Below are 24,546 nucleotides of genomic sequence, written 5' to 3' on the forward strand. Positions count from 1 at the left end.
TCAAGAAAACAACTGTACAGTTATAAAATTCTGTTAAATAACTAATCTATAAATAGAGTATGTTGTTATTTGATTGTGAACATTCTTTACATTAATAACATAATGGATTTCACTAAGAGAATTTTGATGGTGTTTGCTCTAACCATTATGTTGGGTATCTCCTCTGTTCAGTGCCGTCAAAGTCTGGAGCTCATGCCTTGTAAGAATTAATTATATTTGTTTTTCTTGGTGATTTACCATTGTGATTGTTCTAAATCTATACTTTTTGGTTTGTTTAGGGTCTGGAGAAAAATTTACTCAATGTTTCGACTCAGGCCCATGTCGGCAAGGAATGATGAAATGCATTGAGTTCTGTACCTCAATGGGGACTGTAAACGGACAATGTAATAGTGAAAATATATGCTGTTGCATTCATTAGTGTTACTCTAAAAGTCTGGATCAACGTTGCCTTTTAACTATGGAGGAGAACCCTTGATATGATTACTGTATCCCAACTCTTTATTTGTAGATGACATATTGTCATGTGCTGATAATGTATGATGGTTACTATATTTTTTACTCAACATCAATTTTCATTAGTTAAAGTGTAGGAATACAAGATTTCAACCTAATATAATCGACATATTCTATTATCACTTAAGAACACTAAGATAGAGTCCTTATGACAAATTTATATTACGACTCGAGATGAACTGTCTTTTGACCTCTAATTAAAGCATCTCCACTAAAAACATTAATGGTAATGAAGAAAAGCGCTGTAGACTATTAAGGCTAAATTAAAATCTTTTTTTTAATCTAAATTAAAATCAATACTATTGTTTTGCTAGAAGGTAGGTTTGTGTGACTTTCAATAATTAAAGCAATAATGTAAGACCACTGAAAAAGACTTGTATTGTTAATTAATGCAGCACAATGAAGATGCTTATTCTATATCATAGTTTATACATGTGATTTTTTAATTATTCATGCCACGAGGTCCCAACAACCGTTGTGGATAAAGCTGAGTAATTGTTGATAGTGAGTCAGGTGACTGTGGTTTTAAATTCACCAAGTTGCTTAATATTTTTATGCTATCACAAACTATCTTGATTTGAATCAGAACCGTCGTAAAGCTGATAGTACCGTATTATAAAAACTACGGAGAACTGAATATTGTAAATAATAAAATTGATAAAATTATACCAAAGATTAAGAAAAAAATGATATAACTGCAGATACGAGATATTATCTATTTTTTTAATTCAAAATATGTCCCGTAATGCGACGGTTCGATAATGTAAGAAGTTCCAAGATACAACTGTAAATAATCTTATGATTTGCGTCACTCTATCAGAAGTCTGGCGAAACTAGTTTTGTGTACTTTCAGACTCTAAAAAAATATCAAAGAAAAAGAGAGAAAATAAAATGAGGAATTGTTGAACAAAGATTTCTTTTCCAATATCTCTTATGAATGAGCTTTCACGTATTGTTATATAACTTCAAAAGTCAAATACGTACGTTATGTGATCATGGAGTAAACTAATGCAGTAATGAGAATTGATTCTCCATTACTCACGTTAGTGGGCAAAGTAATAAATGGTTTTGACCAAACAAATCAAAGCCAATAATACTTTATATGAGTTTGCATTTTTATGTTTAAATAAAACATAAAAGATCATCATAAATAAAATTAGAAAGATTTAGTTAATTGACATAATGTCCAACTAACAAGATCAGTTTATAATCCAAACCCAAATATTCAAAGTGATTTATATGCTAAGTTGCCAAATATAAAAAGCTTTTTATATCATTAACTTTGGATCTTCATTTCTCATTCAAAACAACTCCGATTTTGACCAATAAATACACTAACTCATAGTGTTCATGGTGACGATTACATCAAGCCCGAATTCTGGTCATTCCGATAGATGTCTTCGTCGAAAAAAACCATCGGAAAAATGGTCCACACCACTTTGTCAAAAACGAGTTCCAACAATCCCCCACATGAATAGAAATGATTCTATACACGTGAAAAAAGAAGAAAAAAAATTGACTTTTGAGAGTACGAGCGAAAAATCCACTGCATGATGAGTTGGTAGCAATTTTTCAGCCTTGAACCAATCATTGTTAATAACTATCGGATTTACTCGGCCAGAAGGTGGCCATGATGTCTTGAACCTCCCGGGCTTTGGTGTAAACCTAGACAATAGCCAAAACACACCTTCGTTCTCTCACAAAACAAAATTTTCTATTGTGTTCATTTTGGCCGTGAACATTCTTGGTAATCATGAGTGAACTTGGAGAATATAACATTTCCTTCATTCTCCTAGAAAAGGCTTCATTTCACATTCACAAGGTGATTTGCCATTGCTTTGTTTGGAGGAATATCATGTACTACTCCATTCATATGTCAAAGCTATGGACAAATCATTAAAAGCAAATGCTTATCCTCTATTCCTTACATGTAGCACTGTTTAGTCATCCTGGGAACTGGGTATAGACTGAAGTCTGACAGTGATTTGGACAGATTTAGTTTGATTTAGTTGTTTCCTTGAACTTATTTTTTGGGATCTCCTGTTAGTTAGGTAGAGCTACCGTCAAACCTCATCTTAGTTCATAGGCTTTAAACTCATTCCTCTTGATGATTTTACAATTTGATCTCATGACACACCTTTAATAAAAGGATCCTAGGTTGTCATCACAGTGAACATAATCTCTTGAGATTAGTCGAGATCAATTGTCTAATGATTTTTGCCATCTTTTTTTTTTTAAGATACAATTAACCATTATACACAAAACTCAGTGTATGCCACTAGTTTTTTTTTTCCTTCTAAGAAAAAAAATCATGTTTTGATAACTATATTTGGCCTCTTGCCAGCGACTTTATATGGTAAGTAAAGCTTCCCCACATTTCTTGAGATAGCTCAAAAACATGCATATTTTTATTCAACATCTCTTAAGAGTTTAGAAATTTGATCTACGACTCCTTTAGATTTAAAACTACGGCCCATGTAGTTAGAGATGTCAATTGGGCTCTCCCGTCCCGGACCGTTGCGGGTTTGTCTTCGGGCGGGACACGCCGGGCCTGTCCCGCGCGGGATGCGGTTCTGAAAATAGCTGCCCAATCCCGTACCGCATTTTTTACAGGCCTTCGCGGGCCGTCCCGCAGGATATCGGGTATTATACTGTCTACTTCTTCCTGCACGAACAAACATAAACAAGAATGAGTTTCTGCAGGAACAAACACCAAACAAGAATGATTTGATCATAGCAAAATCTATTTCATTCACTTAAGACAATTCTTTTTATTTGTGTGTATCACCATACCATACCATGAAGGGCTATTTTAATTATCAAGCACAATGCGTGTATGTATACGTGTCTAGGACAATTTGATTATCAAGAACAATTTAATTATCAAGCACAATACCATGAAGAAACAATACGTGTACGTGTAGCTATGGAGATTAGTCTTTCAGCTGATATGCATCATTGTTATATGCATATATAGATTAGTTGACAAAGCTGTAACTACATATAGCTTAGCATACATAATCAGATGTAAGCTTAGAACAACGTCTTTGACGAGCCTCAGAGACTTCACCTCAAGCCTCAAAAGAACATCACTGTTGTGCAGGATCCGCTTATCCCATTCAGCTATTGCATTTGCCTGTTTCCGGAAACTCCCTGTACACTCTTCTAGCTCAGTATTCCACTCCTTGATAATATTCAAAACGCCAAAGATACACATTTGAACACTGTGTAAATATATCAAGTCAAGAAAATAATAAATCATAAGAGGCCATATATCTACCTCCTCAACAGTTTTACCAGTTATTTCAGATGGTAACTTGGGAGCACCAGCCACTGGAGCTGCAACAGTTGTGCTTGTCCTACAAACAAGAAACACATAAAAGGATATATCAGCTACAAACAAATAATGGTGAAAGGCAGTAGTAGCAGTATAACACATACGAGAAGAGCAGAGACAATTACCCAGTCGTCGAAGCCACAACAAGAAATGTCTGTTGTAGTAGCAGATGAGGATGTAGCGAAGAGAGGAGAACTCGAGCCGGCTGCAGATGAAGGAGCGGAGAATAAGGATGAGGAAGATCCAAAGAGTGGTGCTGAACCACTGGCTGGCGCTGCTCCGAAAGGAGATGGTGCTGAAACACTCGCAGAAGAAGATGAAGCAGAGAAGACATCATCAAGAAGCAGCTTAGGGACACTTGCTCTGATCACTGAAAATAAAAAAAACTCACTTTCAATAACATATTCATCACTTTCTAAATCAATGTTGTTTACAGTTACTATCAAAGACATAAGCTTGGATTTGGCTCCTAGTGTTACTAAGTTTGTAAACGCATCATTAGTCTTTTAAAACACAATCACACTCACATACTAATCGCCTTTTCAAACAGACAAGTAACAGTTAACAATAAAACCATAAAAGTTTCTAATAGAACAGCTCATACAGTTTCAAAGATCAAGCCACAATAAAAACAGAACATGAACTAAACATCAATTAAAATCGACTAAAACCGAAGCTAAGCTAAGCACAATCACACTCACATCAAGACTTAATATCAGATTAAGAATCATCATGTTTCAATGGACCATTTTATCATCTACGAAGTACACATGCAGAGATTGTAATCAAAAGATAAAGTCTAGAATTCATGAGAGAAAGAAATTTTATACCTTTTGGTGGTGGAACGAAAAGGAAGAGAAGCTCCTCTACTGCAGATTGAACACGATGTGGTGACCAGAAGCATTGTCGCCTGTCGGACATCGAACGGCCATCGTCGGAGCTCCATCTCTTCCCACGGCCATCATCGGAGCTCCATCTCTTTCCACGGCCATCGTCGAAGCTCCATCTCTTCCCACGGCCATCGTCTTCATCTCTTTCCACGGCCATCGTCGGAGGTCCATCTCTTCCCACAGCAGCTTCTATATCTCTTGACTTTGTCCATTGTTTCAAGGCAAGGCAAATTTTCCATTATCCCCTTTGTACATAGAACCTTTTTAAGTTTTGCTCTACTATAGTCTGTTCTCATATTCATGTAAATATCAAATTTTCCAGAGTGCCACGCTCGTTGCTACCAGGTGGTCGTAGCTCCCCGCTGAGAGATCGACAGAGAGAAGAAAGGGAGTTCCTTGTGAAGAAAGCTTTTGTAGAAGATATATTGAACGAAAACAAGAATCTATCTGTTCTAAACCGGGCTCTCGTTTGGTGATGTGGGACCCTGATCTACTTCCGCGTCATAGTGCAATGGCTCTTGCAGCTGCTGGAGTTGCGGTTCCATCACCAGCAGAGGCAAAAAGTGAAGTTGAGAATAAGGAGGAGAACACTAGTCTTTTAGAGGAATTGAGTTTGTTCATGGAGAAGCTGAAAGATGTATACTACGGCGCTGTTCGTTTGCTCACCCAGGGTGATCCATCTGGGTGAAGATGCAAATCGATGTTCGTTTTGTGCATTATAATGCTACATCCAGATGGATCAGCCAGCTGAATTTTTAAAAACTCATCTCAAATTGTCACCCAAATGAAGGTGAGTCTTGATGGTGCATCTGGATGCAGATGCATCTAGTTCAGTCCAAAATGATTAATGACAAAAATGACTTTTTAAAATCAAAATATTATTTTCAAACCGTAAATTCTATTTTCTTGCATATACATTTTTCCGCTATAACCAAAAAATACATTTTCTCGCAAAAACTGAAAAACACACATTCCCGCTAAAACCGCAAGATGCGTTTTTCCGCAAAAAAATGTAAAACACACATTTCCATAAAAATACATTTTTCGGTCAAACCAATAAAATCACACTTTTCGACCAAAACCGAAAAAACGCATTTTCCCGTCAAAACCGAAAAAACGCATTTTCCCGCCAAACCCCAAAAAATGCATATTCCCTCCAAAACTCCAAAAAACATTTTCTGGCCAAAACCGCAAAAAGCATTTTCTCGCCAAAACCGGAAAAACGCAATTTTTCCGCCAAAACCAGAAAAACGCAATTTTCCCGCCAAAACTGGAAAACACAATTTTCCCGCCAAAACCGGAAAACAAAATTTTTCCGCCAAAACCAGAAAAACGTAATTTTCCCGCCAAAACCGGAAAACACAATTTTCCCGCCAAAACCGGAAAACACAATTTTCCCGCCAAAACCGAAAAACAGAATTTTCCCGCCAAAACTTAAAAACACAATTTTCCCACCAAAACCGGAAAACAAAATTTTCCCGCCAAAACCGGAAAACAGATTTTCCCGCCAAAACCGGAAAAACACATTTTTCCGCCAAAACCGGAAAACACACAATTTTCCCGCCAAAACCGGAAAACCGAATTTTTCCGCCAAAACTGAAAAACAGAATTTTCCCGCCAAAACCGGAAAAACACATTTTTCCGCCAAAACCAGAAAAACACAATTTTTCCGTCAAAAACCGGAAAACGGAATTTTCCCGCCAATACCAGAAAAACACAATTTCCCGCCAAAACCGGAAAACACAATTTTCCCACCAAAATCGCGAAAAAGCTTTTCCCTCCAAAATCACGAAAAAAAACTTTCCCGTCAAAATCGTGAAAAAAACTTTTCTCGTTGAAAACACTTTTCCCGCCAAAACCGCAAAAATACACTTTTCCCGTCCAAACCGCAAAAACGTATTTTTCCGCCAACCCATAAAAACGTATTTTCCGCCGAAACCACGAAAATACACTTTTTCGCCAAAAACATATTTTTCCTCAAAAACCGCAAAAATATTTTCCGCCAAAACGGTAAAAATGTTATTTTTCCGCCGAACCGTAAAAAAATTATATTTTAGTCATTTTATTAACAAGTCCACTTGGATGTAGATGGAAGTTAAAAAATAAAAAGCAAACGAACATAGTTGCATTCAGATGATTCATCTGGATGCATGGACGAAATGAAAAAACGAACAACACCCAGATGGAGCATCTAGATAAGACATCTAGATGGACCATCTGGATGCATCTTCTAGATGGACAAACGAACAGGGCCTACGACGATGATGATGGTCAGCTTAATGATTTCCAAATTGATTCTGGAACCTTGCCATGTGTGGCGTGTGGCGTTCTTGGCTTCCCTTTTATGTCTGTGGTACAGCCTTCTGAAGACGCATTAAAAGATCTCTCTGAGAGACAAGGAGACAAATATGACTTATACTTGCAACTAAAGAATAAAACACAAAAAATATTAAGAAAAACATAATTATATGTATGTGAATTTTATTAATTAATAAAAGGTTTAAGAATATAAAAAAATTCATAAATTTAGGAATATAATTTTATTCATAATATTATTTGGGTTGTTTTATGACTGATGTAATTTTTGTGGTTATTTTGCTTATAGGTAAAATCAAAACAATTTTTTTTTGTTTATTTTGAAAAAAGTTTTGAAAATGATAGACTTGCAAAAAAAAAAATATTTTTCGATTCATTCTGATTTGATAACATTTTTATAACCTCTTATAAAAGAAACTATACAATTATAAATAATTTTTAAAATAGTTACAAATTTAAATTTTATGAATTATTTCTCAGAAGTTTTAAAATCCTTATATATAGTTTCATAAACCCTAATAAATGATTTTATAACTCAAGAAAATAGTTTTTTTTTATCTATGATATATAATTTATAAACTTAAAAATGATTTAACAATTTTATAAAATATTTTTCTAAATACTTATGGATTAGTTTTAATTTTTAATAATTTACTAACCTGTGAAACTTCATAAATATTTTCTAAATTCCTGTAAATGATGAGAAAATCTTCCTTATACATACTTATAACATTTTTATAGATCTTTATATATTGATTTCTAAACTCTTACTAATGGTACAATAATCATTATTGATGATTTAAAACCTTAAAAATGATTACCACAAATAATTTTTAACTAATGTAAATAATTTATAAAATCGTTATATGATGCATTAATAGTTATTATATATGTTTTTACTAAAATTATATGTTTTATATATGTAAATTATGACTTATATAGGAAAATAAAGCTTTTTACTACTGTTCATGGTAGAAAAATAAAGCTAGTATATTAGTTTTATTAACTACTTCTTAACAACATACTTCATATAATTTATAAGTAGACTTTTAGTGAAAATAAATAAATGATGAAGTATTATAGAATTTTCATAATTGCTACCATTAGATACTATAAATCATTATGCATAAGATTATATAAATTGTTTGGTAACTAACATTAATTGGTTGTAGAGTTGTCTTTTTTAGATTTGATTAAAATAAATCTATATAATATTATTTGAGAAATCAGTTTTTTATGTGGCGCGCTCACGTTAAGTCTCATGATGGTTGATTACACTGATACCTTAATGAATTAAAAATATAACATTTAAATACTATTATTTACTTTTAATGTAGTTTCATTTTTATAATTTTCCAAATAACATATATAATAAAAAGTAAATATCTATAAAATTTAAAAAGAAAATTTAAAAACGAAAATATATGTATATATATTATGATTTCATTAAAAAGGAAAGTTCAGAAAATAGTAATATTCCATTTAAAAAATATTTATAAATAACATAAAATATAATTTTGAAGTAATAAAATAGTTTCTTTATATCTATATTTTCTTATATGAAAAATATATATTTGTATATAATGTGAATACCAAAGCAAATCAAATAATTACATAATATTTTAAAATAGCATAACACTATATACTTTACTGAGGGAGATATATTATATTTTATTTTATTATTATTAAAATTATATATTTCTTAATATATAATTTTCTTTTAAATTTTTATGTTTCTCGAACTAATATATAATCAAGATACCAATGCAAATCGGAATTCTCATTTTAAAGAAACTATTTTAATTATAAAGAAACTATTTTATTACTTCAAAATTATATTTTATATTATTTATAAATATTTTTAAAATGGAATATTACTATTTTCTGAACTTTTCTTTTTAATGAAATCATAATATATATATACATATATTTTCGTTTTTAAATTTGCTTTTTAAACTTTATAAATATTTACTTTTTATTATATATGTTATTTGGAAAATTATAAAAAGGAAACTACATTAAAAGTAAATAATAGTATTTAAATTTTATATTTTTTAACTCATTAAGGATATCAGTGTAATCAACCATCATGAGACTTAACGTGAGCACACCACGTAGGAAAATAACTTCTCAAATAATATTATAGAAAAATAGTTTCTTTATATCTTAAGTAAAATAGTTTCTTTATATCTTTAAATGTTGTATTTTATTACTTTTCAAGTAATAAAATAGTTTCTTTATATCTATATTTTCTTATATGAAAAGTATATATTTGTATATAATGTGAATACCAAAGCAAATCAAATAATTACATAATATTTTAAAATAGCATAACACTATATACTTTAACAAGGGAGATATATTATATTATATTTTATTATTATTAAAATTATATATTTTCTCAATATATAATTTTCTTTTAAATTTTTATGTTTCTCGAACTTAATATATAATCAAGATACCAAAGCAAATCAGAATTCTCATTTTAAGATTATTTAAAATAAATTTCAATTTACCATTCAATAAATCTAAGGCATAAAATTATTTAAAATTTCAAAAATATTTTAATTATTGTAAACATTGACATGTGTTCATGAACTTCCAAAAATGTATGAGTTAATTATTTTGTACTTATATACATGCATGAGATTTTAGAATATTATCGTTATATTAATTTATGTAATTTAGAATCAGACACTTTAATTTATTTTTTATTTTATTTTAATCACAATATATCTTAAGGTATACATAATTTTCCTAAAATATATTTATATATTTAAGATAACAACCAACCTAAATACATATATGAAAAATTTAATATATTTAGAATAAAATATTTAATAGTTGAATTCAGAAATCTCTATAATATTATTTGAGAAGTCAGTTTTCTATGTGGCATGCTCACGTTAAGTATCATGATGGTTGATTACACTAATACCTTTAATGAATTTAAAATATAACATTTAAATACTATTATTTACTTGTAATGTAGTTTCCTTTTTATAATTTTCCAAATAACATATATAATAAAAAGTAAATATTTATAAAGTTTAAAAAGCAAATTTAAAAACGAAAATATATGTATATATATTATGATTTCATTAAAAAGGAAAGTTCATAAAATAGTAATATTCTATTTAAAATAGTAATATTCTATTTAAAAATATTTATAAATAATATAAAATATAATTTTGAAGTAATAAAATAGTTTCTTTATATCTATATTTTCTTATATGAAAAATATATATTTGTATATAATGTGAATACCAAAGCAAATCAAATAATTACATAATATTTTAAAATAGCATAACACTATATACTTTAACGAGGGAGATATATTATATTATATTTTATTATTATTAAAATTATATATTTTCTCAATATATAATTTTATTTTAAATTTTTATGTTTCTCGAACTTAATATATAATCAAGATACCAAAGCAAATCAGAATTCTCATTTTAAGATTATTTAAAATAAATTTCAAGTTACCATTCAATAAATCTAAGGTATAAAATTATTTAGAATTTAAAAAATATTTTAATTATTGTAAATAGTGATATGTGTTCATGAACTTCCAAAAATGTATGAGTTAATTATTTTGTACTTATATATATGCATGAGATTTTAGAATATTAATTTATGTAATTTAGAATCACACACTTTAGTTTATTTTTTATTTTATTTTAATCACAATATATCTTAAGGTATACACAATTTTTCTAAGATATATTTACATATTTAAGATAACAACCAACCTAAATACACATAAGAAAACTAATGAAAAATTTAATATATTTAGAATAAAATATTTAATAGTTGAATTCAGAAAAATATATGCAATCGAATACATCCAAATGATAACTAAATCAACTGTAAAAAACCCGAGTAGATATAATATATCTAAAATAATATGTCTAACTAAAGTAATATAATAGTAATAATATAGATTATGCACAAAAATATAAATTAATTTAAAATTTAAAATAAATAGCAATAAATTATTATAATATATTTACTTTATAAATATTTATATCCGTGCATGAGCACAGAAAAATTACCTAGTAAAAACTAAAAGTCATTGACCAATGAAATTATAAGATTTTTTTTTAAATGTCTGTATGAGTGTTATCAAATTTTCCTTTTTTTTTATTATTAATTCTATGACATTGCGATATAGTTTTCTAAAAAAACTATAGAATTCATGTTTCCTTTTTTTAGTTAATCAATCTTCCCCTTTTTTTTTTTGACTGAAACAAGTTTTTTGGAAATACTTAATGTTTTCAATTATATATAGAAACTAGGGTTAGTTCGTTTCCCGTAAGAGTTGAACCATATGGCTTGTGTTCACGATATTGTTCAAGATGGATTTTGCACTCATTGCAAAACGGCTGTGGATACTCAACACCATGCGTTCATACCTTTTTATTACCTCAAGAACGGTCTAGAGTTTCGTCCAGAATATGTGGGGACTATGAAACGCCATGTTTGGATGAAGTCTTTAATGGAGAAGAAGCTCACTTTAGTCCTCAGTCTACACGACACGCTTTACGACTCTCGCCCAGTTTCATTGCTCTCAGAAAAAGAGAAATATCTAACGGTAGAAGTCGAGTCAAAGTCCGATGATATGTGGCGATCAAAAAACGGCATGACTTTGTGTAAGCTACGACCTTTCGCTCGTGAGTTCCTGCTCGAAGCCAACAAGCTGTTCCAGATGCATGTGTTCGAGCACTCCCACCCTGAGCATCGCAAAGAAGTGATATCCTTGCTTGATCCTCAAGGAACTTACTTTGGGAAACGCATCATCACATACAGAGACAGTGAGATGAAGAATCTAGATTTAGTCTTGGCAGAAGAGCGTGGGGTTGTCATCCTCGACGATAAGCTCGCGTATTGGTGGCCCGAGGACCACACGAACCTGCTGCAGATCAGGCCTTACCAATATTTCAAACGCTGCGACAACAACAAGACTTGGATCACGAAAGTGGTTGATTTGTTCAAGACAAGACATCCAGAGTTTTCTTACGCAGAAGAGAGGATAGATGAGGACGCCGAGGATGGTGGGTTGGCGAATGCTCTTGAGTTACTGAAAGAAGTGCACCGTAAATTCTTCACTGAGAAAGACGAAGATTTGAGAGATGTTAGGGCGTTGCTTTTTCCCTTAGAGTCATAATCTTTAATCCTTCTTGTTGTTTTTATCGCTGTTGCTTCTGAAACTTGTAACAACAAAACGAACACACATGAGCTCTAAGATCAACCATAACTGTCACTGTATCATGAATGGTTGTTTGTTTTCTCTAGATTTGGAGGGTAAAAGCTTAATAATCATGATCATGATTCATCGGTTTCTCTTACTGTACTGCTATACAATCCAAAATCTTCGTCGTCATCATCATCATCTAATAACCAATGAGTTCCGACCATGCTAACAGCTGATCTCCCATTTGATTCAATTAAACGGTTTAGTTGGTGGTTTAGTCCACGAAAACTTGATTCTTGCCGCGGGCTGCAAATACATCTGGACGTTTGATTTTCGGTTTTGGTATTTTGGTTTTTTATTTTCAGTTTTATAGATTTAAAAACCATTTAGATATTTACAAAATTTGGTTCAGTGTGGGTAGTAAAATTGAAAAAAAAAAACTTAATATCCAACTTAGTTCCAGTTCGGTTTTATATTAATGACTAATTCCGTATAATATTGGTAATGTTAGTTTTTTTTTTGTCACAATGGTAAATGTTTTTAATATTAAACTAGATTAGCACGAGTGTTTATTTTAATTTGTAACTAGATTTTGACCCGCGCTTTCAAAGCGCGGGATTATTTTGTTTACAAAACTTGGTTTATTATAAACTATAATTTATATATAAGTGTATATTTTAAGTTTTATATAATTTTATTTAAATAAGCATTGGCCTGTCTCGTATTTGTTTTAGTTTATTTTTAAAAGTTAAAAACTGTAACGGAGTAATACATCATCTAACATGTCTTGCATTGATCAAATTTTGTTTTTATAAAAAAAATTATGATAAATGATAGAGTTGTGCAAAATATCCGGATCCAAAAAACGAATCGGACCTGATCCAAAAAAGTAGTACCAAACTCAAATCAAAATTGATTAATACATGATTGAATATACAATTTTAATATAGGAAGAACCAGATTCAAACCTGACTCTAAGCAAATATTTAGGATCCACTAAAATGCTCAAAACACCGGAAATATCTATAAAAAAATTCGTCCTCCATCAAAATTTTCAAATAAATCCAATTTTAATTTTAATCTTAGATATTTAATTTTACATTATTTAAAGTTATATGTTTTATATTATTTAACTTTTAGCTTTTGAGCATTTAAGATATATTTGAACTCGACTCGAGATAGTTAATGAAATCTTTTTTAAATCATTAACTGCAAAGTTACTAACTTTTATTAAGATACGTAGAAGTTTTTCGATTTTAATTGAATTGTAGATAAGATTCTGAAAATATATTTGGTTGATTTCGAAATCACATTTTTGAAAGTTTGACAGTTGCTAAAAATATGGTAAAAATGATATTTTAAGAAAATATTTTACTTTCGATAAATAACTTTTACCGGTGGAAGGAATGATTTAATTTTGATCATATCATGCATTTAAAAAAAATTATATTTGATTCTGAAATGATTATATAAACTCTAGAGGTGATGAGACTGGAATCATATGATTCATAAGCATCGGCGTGAACTCAGTGCAATTTTATATACACATTTTCAAAAAAATAATGCAAGAGAGAGAATATACTATATATATATACGAAAAGTGATTGAGAAAAAATTGCAGAAAAAATGATTGAGAGTTCATCATTTTTACCATAGTAAACTATAAATAATTATATCAATAGTATGTGTTATTAATTATTATTAATTGTAGGATCAGTCATTTGGATTGCCAAATAGCATAAGTTGCCTTATGTTTAACAGCCAAAAGATATTTTTCCTTACGTGCATTTATTATTTGCTGGATAATTCTTGTTTTAAAATTGTCTTGTTTTTGATTGGCCAAATATATAATTGGCAAAAGTATTTTATAAAAATTCAAAAAAGGCAGTGGCATGACAATGTAAATAACTCTAAAAATAAGGGTAAAATCTTACGAGAGATTCTGTTTTAATAGTATAGATAATATTATAAAAATTATTGGTAATTGTTAGATTTTAAAAATTATGGTTCCGTTATGTATTATTGTTTGACTATTATTGTATTTGTAATACGAATACATTCATATATTATTTATTTTTATTGTTTATTTGATATTGTAACCCAATATTCTAGCTATTTCTAGTATTGTATATCTAATTCTATTTCGGTGGTCCATAAAAAAATTAGAAAGAAGGTTTACTCAATCTATTAGTTCCTTTGTATTTTATTTTTTATATATATTGAAATTTTTTTATAATGGTTACTGGAAAATACATTAGTAAAAATTAATTTTTGAATACATGTATATTTTTGAATCAGTTTTTGTTTTGAATTTTGTTTAATGATTAATTTAGACAAAATATGTTTTTAGTTAATTAGATTGGACCAGTTACACAAAAATTAATTAGATTGAGTCATTTTCGTATATTTTAAATCTGGTCTAAACATATAATTTATAAAAAAAATATAATGGACTTCAAATTTTTTAATAACATAAACCCACTCTTTTGTTTTTAATATACTTCTTTATATATTTTCAAACAACATTATATTTCTTTTTTAATTATGTTATTTTTGTTTTTAAACATTCCCAAAAGTACTTCTACTTTAATAATATAGAAGATATAATATTGCAAAAGTATGTTGTTATTTTTTTTCATGTCACTATTAAATATCATATATGTGTCATTATATAATTAATCGTGTTTTTTAGCTACCATCATATAAGTAATCATATTTTAAATGTACCATCATATGAATAATCATATATATTATATTTTAAAATTTAATATGAAGTATAAAAATCATAATTTACGTTGGTGTTTGAAATTTCTTTGTATTGTATTTTTCTTAAATATATTTAAAAACAATTTTATAATGGTTATAAAAAACATTTTAGTAAAATCAATTTTTGAATATATGTATATTTTTGAATCAATTTTTGATATAAATCAATTTTAAATCAATATTTTGATTTGAAATATGTATATAAGATTTAAATTTTGTCTTATGATTATTTTAGACAAAGATGTTTTTAGGTAATTAGATTGGGCCAGCCATTTTCGTATATTTTAAAGCTTACTCATATATATAGTTTTCATAATATAATGAATTTCTAATTTTTCTTGATAACATAAGCCCATTATTTTTTTAATATATTGATATCCATGTTTCCAAACATAAGATAAATTTATATAACTATCTATATATTTTAAGAATTTTTTAAAAATTATGTTGAGGAATGAATATTAGGATATTTGTTTCAAAGAGACTCTCCCCATAACCGGTGTTCTGATTTCAAGAATGCACTCAAGAGACTCTCCCCCATAACCGGTGTTTTGATTTCACGAATGAAGTAACTTCGTGTGTATTCCCATCAAGTCTTGTAGGGTTTAACATCCTTAAGAGGTGTAAGATTTTTAGTAAGCGACATTATTTTGTGGTTTCGGAATATGAATGGGAAGTACGTAATTGGAATAGCTATATATATTGACATGGTGAAATGATGTAGGTTATATTGACATGGTGAAACGATGTAGGTTAACTATTATTTTTGAATTTAATAGTCAGATATGGAGAGATTATAGGTAGGGTATATCTGCGATATTTTTTTCAACATTCCTAAAATCTTGTTTAGATATTTTGAAATTAAACTAATGATATGGCAATATTTTCTTTGTACCGTAATTTGAGGTTAAAATATTGCAATGTTGAAAATTTTACTGAGCATATTCCTTATATTGATTCACGTTAGAAAAGTGTAAGCATATTTAGGAGTAATTTCGAAAAGTGAATATATGGAAAGTAGTTATTAGCTTCCACAAAATTTATGTGTACAATATAAGTTTGTATTTAATAGATCAAAAACATAGTGACTCAACGGTTTGATTTTATTCTGATTTAGTTTATTTAAAAAATGAAAAAATTAGCTCAATGGCAGGGGTTGGTAAATATAGTGAAAAACTCAGGGCTATTTCTAAAATATACTCTTGTTTTAATAGATTAGATATTAGATCATTCGGATTGTTTAGACAAAAAAATTTAAATTATTTCAGATAAAAAAAATATTTAAGTTTTTTGATAATTGTATTTATAAGCCGTATTTACTTATTTAGAAACTAAATGTAATTAATATTTCTTAGATATATAATTTTATTTTAAAAAATTCGGTTTCAGTTCAGTTGCTCGAATATTTACAAAAATTCGGTTTGGTTTTGTTTCTTTCAGTTTGGTTATTTGCTTCCAGATAAATGTGGCGAGCTAACTACTAGTGTTGAATCTGGCTACAAGTGATCAACCTCTAATCCAATACTGAGGCAGTTAAGTTTCTTAATCGTTCCTTAATAAAGATGTAAAGAAGACTTTCTTATAAAATATCTCAGACTCTTCTCAGTGTTCAGTTCCATCTCTTGGAGTTCGTGCTGGCGTTGGACTTCTGTTTAGCCATCTTCTGCTTTTTCCTCGTTTCTTTCTCTGCTTTTGATCACATCTTTAACTTCGCCTTCACTTTTGGTGATTTCTCTTCTAAATCTGCTTCTCTTTCTATAGCCTTCGTTCTAGCTTCCAGGTTCTTGTCCACGTAATACTGCCAGACAGAATCCACAACATTAAAGAAGATGTAGAGATTCAAGTTATACTTGCAAAAAGTAAGAGATGCTTGTGTTACTACTGTCTGTGGGGACTATAGGGCCTTGCATAGACATTGATACGCCAGCTGCAGCTCTGTGAGAAGCGGTGTAATTGTTAGGTGTTTTTGGAGAAAGAAGCGAGGTTTTATGTACAACAAGGTAAGTAGGGTTGTGTAACAAGCTATTTCGCCAAACTGGTAACCCAACCGCGACCCTACTCTGGTAAATTTTGTAAAATTGATTAATTAAGCTCTTTCCTTTTTTTTTTTTTTTTTTTTTTTAGCTTAATAACCGTGTTATTTATATTAAAAATGGAAGATTGCTAATTCCTATATATTTTTTTTGGGAAGTGTGTGTATAAAAGGGTTTCATAAACTTACTTATAAGGTGAAAAGTTAAAACTCGAAAGGAACCTTTGGTCTGAGAATATCAATTAATTAATGGCGACTACATGCAAGCACTGGGTTGTTCACCGTCAAATCTGTCGTCGATGCAAATCTCGAGTGAAAACGAACGACTTGGCTAGGATGGCCCAGATATCATCACCTTCTCGTGATCCTGATTGTCCTCATCGAATGTATTGCTACGGTCAATGTTGCCGATGCGGATATTTCCTTGATATTTTTGAGTACGCCCCATCTTTCAGTTACATCAGCAGGTATTTACAGTTGAGCCCCGAGTTCGCGGCTTCTACTAAGCAACGCAAGTTAAGGATCGGGTTGGGACAAAAGAAGCTTCACCTGGTTCTTGGCTTAGAACACATCCTCATCCACAGTATCAAACTCTCCCAGATTGCTGATGATGATTCAGGATTATTAAGAGATGACATATTTCGTCTTCCTAACGACGACATATTGGTCAAGTTTCGACCGTTTGTCCGTGACTTCTTGTCGGAAGCAAAAGAGTTTTTCACCATGCACGTTTTCACAAACTATAGCCCTGACCATGCCAAGAAAGTGGTCAGTTTGCTTGATCCGCATATGGTGTACTTTGGGAATCGAATCATTACAAGTAGAGACAGCGGTGGTTTGAAGTCATTGGAACTTGTTTTGGCGGAACCACGTGGGGTGATTGTCTTTGACTATGAACCTAGATCGTGGAGGAAGCGAGACTTACCTAACCTGGTCATTATATCTCCCAAGTACGAGTATTTCAAAGCAAACAGCAGCAACAAGGTCGTCGACGGGGTCCTAGCAAAAGCTCTTAATTTCTTCAAGAATAATAAAGTTTTCGAGTTGGAGGGAAAAAGAGAGAATGGTGAAGATATGGCTGTCTTATTGACAAACCTTAAGGCCCTTCATGAATTGTTCTTTAATGGAGGATATCACGACGTAACTCATGTCCTGCCCCGTGTCTTTGAAAGCAAGGAATATTTTTTATAATGATATTAGTATTTTTTTTCCTTCTATTGATTTATGTATTTTGATTGGTTGGTTTAGACTTGTTTTGTTTTTTGTTTTTATGTTGATGTTTATTATGGAGGATATCTGTTAAATTGCTGAAAGAAACAATAACAGGAGAAAAAGTGTGTACGAGTACGTTCTCGGTTCAATTTCTCTATTATCTGGTTTCTTGGGATCCAAGACATCGTATTCTTCGTCAACATTGAAATGTGTACGGTAAGGACTTCTCTTGGGGTTGCTGAATCTCTGCTTTGTTATTATGAATAAAAAGATGAGAAAGCATCTTTTGGTTCAAATCATTGTGTTTGTTTGATTATTCGAATTTCAAACCATATATACCACACCACACAGTCCTTGTTTGATTATCACTGTATTCCAGCGACCTTACCATTCAATTCCTCTCTTTTACATCTTTTACACTTTTCCCTTTTTCTTGCTCCTCGACGAAAGATCTTTTCTATGCTCTGCTTTCCTTTGGTCTGGTCCAGATTTAAAGTCAAGCAAAGCCAAAGTTAGTTGGAAGGATGTATGTCTGCCGAAGTGTGAAGGGGGTTTGGGGCTACGACCGCTTAAGGAAATCAATCTGGTTCTTGGTCTGAAGCTACTCTGGAGGATCTTTGCTTGTCGTTCATCTTTATGGGTCAAATGGATTCACTGCTATTTGATTCGAAAGGCGTCTTTCTGGTCGATGAGAAATGCAGCTGCAGGCTCTTGGATGTGGAACAAAATTTTGAAGCTAAGGGATTATGCTAAGCAATACCTAAAGATGGATGTTTATAATGGGGAGCATACATCTTTTTGGTATGATTCTTGGTATCAACTTGGATGTTTGAAGGCTGTATTGGGCAGAGGAGGGAAATTGGCTATGGGTATTACTGAGAACTTACATGTTGCTGATGTTTTAACGGGACATCGTAGACGAAGGCACAGACTGAGTATACTAAATGAGGTGGAAGAAGAAATTGAGAAGGTTCAAAATAGGAGAAGTGTAGAAGACAATATCCCTCTCTGGAAGCAGAATGGAAATACTTTTGCAAACAAATTCTCAACGAAAAAGACTTGGCAATCTATGCGTCAAGCTCAGCTGGTTTGTGATTGGAACAAAGGGGTATGGTTTCCTCAGTCTACTCTTAAATTCTCCTTTGTTGTTTGGGTGGCTATAAGAAGCAGACTGCCAACATGTGATAGAATGAAGCTCTGGAACAACGCAGTTGATGAGACTTGTGTTTTATGTACAGAGACTGCAGAGACTTGTCAACATCTATTTTTTGGATGTAGATATTCTAGGAAAATCTGGAGGGAGTTAGCTGAAGGAATTATGGGAAGTGAGTTTACTTATGAATGGAATGATATCATTGATGCTATTTCAAGACAACATCAAAAGACTACAGAGGGGTTTCTGTTTTGCTATGCTTTTCAAGTTCTGGTTCATAGTATCTGGCGGGAGAGAAATGCTCGTCGCCATGGGGAGCAGCCAAGGGATGAGGGTTTACTTTATAAGTTTGTGGATAAGATAATAAGACTGAAGTTGCTTGCTGTGAAAGGTAAATGTCAGAGATATGATTACGCGTTTAAGCACACACCAATTAACCTAATGTGCCAACAATACCACAATCGAATGGTATGTCATTGTAGCATTTTAGGATCGAATCCACAGAGAACTAGAGACTTATAACACCAAGAATACACAAACCTTCCTAATCTAAGCAAACAAGAAGATAGATGATTTGTAACAAACTAATATCCTAGAAATATAAACAAGGTGATCTCAAATCCAATCAAGAAATAAGTGCAAGAATTCAATCAAATACTAAGGATGGATCCATGGTAAGGATAATTGATATAAGGTGATCAAGGTTCAATCTAAAGGTGACAACTTTCAATCAAAGTAATCTCTTAAGTCTAAACACAATTCTAGACAAGTCCTATGTCTAGGTAAATGTCCATTTGCTTAGAAATCATTAAACATCAAATGTCTTTGGCTTAATTCAATCAAGTAATCTTTAAGTTCAAGTTTAATAACTATCTAGCAATTTTAACATCAAGTGTCCTTGGCTAATCTCACTAGAGCTTAGTTGAGTTGATTCAAACACTTCATCTAATCATGTCTGATGAGAAGTGTTTAGAAATCAGGTTTAGAGTGATCAAGACTAAACAAGCATTAAAAATACTCAACAAGCAAGTTCATACAAGGATCTACAATAAAACACCCTAAATCTACACTTAATCACCCTAATCTACCTTAACCATGAATCCAAGGAGTGTCTACTCTCTAATCTCCATGAGAAACCTCAAACCCATGATGGATTCAAGGCTCACCATGTTTATGAGAAGGAGAAACAAGATATAGAATTAAAAACTTCCTTAGATTATGATATAAAGATTCAAGCTTTTTTTTTTACAAAGGGAGGCAAGTTCTTGAGAGAAAAATGAGATGAGATTAGGTTTTTAGGTTTAAAACTATATATAAGAGATGTCAAACTCGAGCTGGTTTAGTGAATTAAACCAGGTCAAACCGGAATAAACCGGTCAATCATTTCCCTTCTTCTCCACAGCGACGTTTGCACCTCGCTCCACCAAGTCGCTCTGGTGATTGATCTTCGATGTGGAATTTTCCGAGCGAGTTCATCACGTCGCTTCAATCACTCGCTCCAGCACACGCTCATGATGCGGCGACCTCACTAACTCGTTTTGCCAAGTCGCTGTGAACTTCTTCGAGCTTGAGCTCCGATTCGCTCTTCTTTGTCTCGAGACCCGAGCTTCCTCGTCTCCAGCTTCAGCCGTTGTCTCCTTCGTCGTCACTGGCTCACGGCCTCTCTATCTCCCGTGGCCGTGCTCATTCTCGTCGTCGGGATCATCCTTCACCGCGACCGGATGCCATCGACGTGAGGTCTCATGTCCACGACCTCTCCATTTCTCGAGCTATCCTCCTCCAGGTCGTGCTCTCAGGTGCTCGAGTCTCATCGTCGTCGAGCTTTGCCGTGGTTGGAATCAGCCTCGCCGTCGTTCGCGTTGAAACCAAACTCTCGATCTCCTCCAATGGAGACTTCTTCATTATTTTCAAAACCAGTCCCTGTCCTTTTGATTCTTTACAAAACGGACCCAGCCTTTGGAATGTGCAAAAATGCCCTTGCGAATCAAACCCAAAGTTTCCAATGCGCGATTTAGCCCAAGCGAATATTACGAATTTGCAACCTTGGTCCCTGGATTCTTGTTAACATCACAGTGGACCCAAAACTTCCAAACTTTGCAGTATAACCCTTGAATTTCGCCCCAAACTTCCAAATAAGCATTCCAACCCCTATGATATGCAAATGAGTATGCAAATACAACACAAAGACCTAAATGCAACCTAAAATGATCATAATAAGCTAAAATATGAATCTAAAACTTATAAAAATCATGAGATATCAACTCCCCCACACTAGTCCTTTACTTGTCCTCAAGTAAACTTTCAAGAACATGGGAAGTGATGTTTCAATACACAAATGGAAATTCATGACCTTAAGAAACTCTTCAATGCCATCGTTGTGATATCCTTACAAAATCATACCAAATAGCAAGAGCAATTTGTTTTTATTAGCTCTAACTTCTCTCGGCCTATCAATTCCTTTGATATTTTAACTCATTATCATGAATCCTCAAATCAACCAACTCTCACATTCAATAAGAAATATCATAAGTGAATTCTCGCAAATTGCCAATTGGTCCAAATCATTTGGTTTGGTGAGAAAAATGGCTTAATGTGAAGAATGAGAAGGGTCCAAATACATTTTGCTATGGTGACTTACACTCAAGAATATGAGTTTGATCATTATGCAAAATTTATCTAAGAAAAGGAGCAATTAATGCATACATAAATCGGTTCTCATCATTGTACCCTTTTCCTAGACAATTTTTAAGTTCTACCCTTTCTTTTCTTCATCTCAAATCCCAAATGTACACCCATTTTCATCTCTTACCCAATGAACACTTTTTTTTTCTTTTTGGGGTTTTCATTGACACAATCTGAGCTATATATATATATTTTTTTTAGACACACTCTTTTTTTTTTTTTTTTTTTTTGATTCATTTCCTTTACATAATCTTTCCCAATTCAATCCTCAAGATCAAAATAATTAAAGCACATCATTCCAACCACCATCCTAGATTCTAGCCCAAAAGAGGTCCTAATGCTAGCAAGAGATGAGAACAAATCAATGTCGCTCCTAATACTCTCAAGATTTTGCACATGACAAGCTTTCACAAAAAGACCTCACTCAACAATTAATGATGGTTTGAAAGAAGGGAAGGGTTTAGGGTATGGACTACCACTTGAGTTGTCAAAAAGATTGGTAAAATGGTTTATACAAGCTCAAGTGTGTGTAAAGCCATGATTTAGTACTCAAGAGACCATAAGCAAGAAGCATTAAGTTCATTTTAGTCAATTAAGATCGGAGTTGGTTTCAAAGAGTAAGATTCAATGAGTCTTAAGAGGAGTTTTCAAGGCTCGAAGTCTACAAGAAATTCAGAAGAAGCTCAAGCTACTTATTATGATTCAAAAGGGTATCAACAATGAGTTCATTGCATGAGTCCTACATAGGAAATTTACCTATGCATTCTATATGATCTAGACTCAAACCTAAAGATGCAAATGTTTTTTTTTTTTTTTTTATGGATTTTCTATGCAAATGGATATGCAATGCTTATGACAAGTAAACAAAACAGAAAACATGTGAGATAAGTAGACTCTCCCCCCACACTTACTTCACACAGTCTCTTGTGTGAGAGCAAGGTGAAAGAAGAGGTCTAGAGGAAACAAACAAGAAGACTATGTATTTACAATGGTTGTAGAGACACTTAGCTTGGAGTTGCTAGATGGAGTTGAATAATTTTAACACTTGTAGCTTTGCTGGATGGCCATCTTTCTCTTTGATTAAGAGGAGAATCACCTAAAAATTTTAAACACACTTATTAAACACACAAAAGAAAAACCACACAAGTAAAACAATAATATATATATAGGGATAGACATGGGACTTCCTCCCAAGTGAGCTTGTTTTAAGTCTCTAGCTTGACTTTGTGTGCCTGCTAATCATAAGTATCAAAAGGCTGAGCCAATGCACCTTTGGTCTTTCTCCTACAAGAACAAGAAACCAAGTGTGCAAAGAAACACACTACTGTCAATAGAAAATAGACAGATTTTTCCTCAAAGAGCTTCACTAAAGATATGATATGAGTTATGAGTGACACGTTAGCAAATTTTCTTTTTTTTTAATTAATTCTGTGACATTCCGATATAGTTTTCTAAAAAAAACTATTGAATTCATGTTTCCTTTTTTTAGTTAATCAATCTTCCCTTTTTTTTTTTTTTGACTGAGACAAGTGTTTTGGAAATACTTAATGTTTCCAATTATATATAGAAACTATAGGGTTAGTTCGTTTCCCGTAAGAGTTGAACCATATGGCTTGTGTTCACGATATTGTTCAAGATGGATTTTGCACTCATTGCAAAAGGGCTGTGGATACTCAACACCATGCGTTCATACCTTTTTATTACCTCAAGAACGGTCTAGAGTTTCGTCCAGAATATGTGGGGACTATGAAACGCCATGTTTGGATGAAGTCTTTAATGGAGAAGAAGCTCACTTTAGTCCTCAGTCTACACGACACGCTTTACGACTCTCGCCCAGTTTCATTGCTCTCAGAAAAAGAGAAATATCTAACGGTAGAAGTCGAGTCAAAGTCCGATGATATGTGGCGATCAAAAAACGGCATGACTTTGTGTAAGCTACGACCTTTCGCTCGTGAGTTCCTGCTCGAAGCCAACAAGCTGTTCCAGATGCATGTGTTCGAGCACTCCCACCCTGAGCATCGCAAAGAAGTGATATCCTTGCTTGATCCTCAAGGAACTTACTTTGGGAAACGCATCATCACATACAGAGACAGTGAGATGAAGAATCTAGATTTAGTCTTGGCAGAAGAGCGTGGGGTTGTCATCCTCGACGATAAGCTCGCGTATTGGTGGCCCGAGGACCACACGAACCTGCTGCAGATCAGGCCTTACCAATATTTCAAACGCTGCGACAACAACAAGACTTGGATCACGAAAGTGGTTGATTTGTTCAAGACAAGACATCCAGAGTTTTCTTACGCAGAAGAGAGGATAGATGAGGACGCCGAGGATGGTGGGTTGGCGAATGCTCTTGAGTTACTGAAAGAAGTGCACCGTAAATTCTTCACTGAGAAAGACGAAGATTTGAGAGATGTTAGGGCGTTGCTTTTTCCCTTAGAGTCATAA

At 32.3% G+C, this 24,546-nt stretch overlaps 4 protein-coding genes across 4 annotated transcripts; 3 read left to right on the forward strand and 1 right to left on the reverse strand.

Annotated features, from left to right (window-relative positions):
* Nucleotides 1-102: 102 nt before the first annotated feature.
* On the forward strand, nt 103-2,540 carry LOC111209928 (defensin-like protein 109). The gene is made up of 2 exons (XM_022709998.2): nt 103-199; nt 279-2,540. The coding sequence occupies exons 1-2, from the start codon at nt 103-105 to the stop codon at nt 416-418; spliced, it is 237 nt and encodes a 78-aa protein (XP_022565719.1). The 3' UTR covers nt 419-2,540.
* Nucleotides 2,541-3,789: 1,249 nt separating this feature from the next.
* On the reverse strand, nt 3,790-5,483 carry LOC111209808. The gene is made up of 3 exons (XM_022709807.2): nt 4,681-5,483; nt 3,976-4,220; nt 3,790-3,872 (listed from the first exon to the last, which is right to left on the reverse strand). Exons 1-3 carry the CDS (start codon nt 4,895-4,897, stop codon nt 3,819-3,821), a joined length of 516 nt encoding a protein of 171 aa, XP_022565528.1. The 5' UTR covers nt 4,898-5,483; the 3' UTR covers nt 3,790-3,818.
* On the forward strand, nt 5,252-12,229 carry LOC125592782 (RNA polymerase II C-terminal domain phosphatase-like 5). The gene is made up of 2 exons (XM_048768191.1): nt 5,252-5,411; nt 11,421-12,229. The coding sequence occupies exons 1-2, from the start codon at nt 5,252-5,254 to the stop codon at nt 12,227-12,229; spliced, it is 969 nt and encodes a 322-aa protein (XP_048624148.1).
* Nucleotides 12,230-23,709: 11,480 nt separating this feature from the next.
* Nucleotides 23,710-24,546, forward strand: LOC125592783 (RNA polymerase II C-terminal domain phosphatase-like 5). Its single transcript, XM_048768192.1, has one exon. It carries the CDS (start codon nt 23,710-23,712, stop codon nt 24,544-24,546), a length of 837 nt encoding a protein of 278 aa, XP_048624149.1.

Source organism: Brassica napus, chromosome C9 (genome assembly GCF_020379485.1).
Source record: "Brassica napus cultivar Da-Ae chromosome C9, Da-Ae, whole genome shotgun sequence".
In the NCBI taxonomy this organism is placed as follows: domain Eukaryota; kingdom Viridiplantae; phylum Streptophyta; class Magnoliopsida; order Brassicales; family Brassicaceae; genus Brassica; species Brassica napus.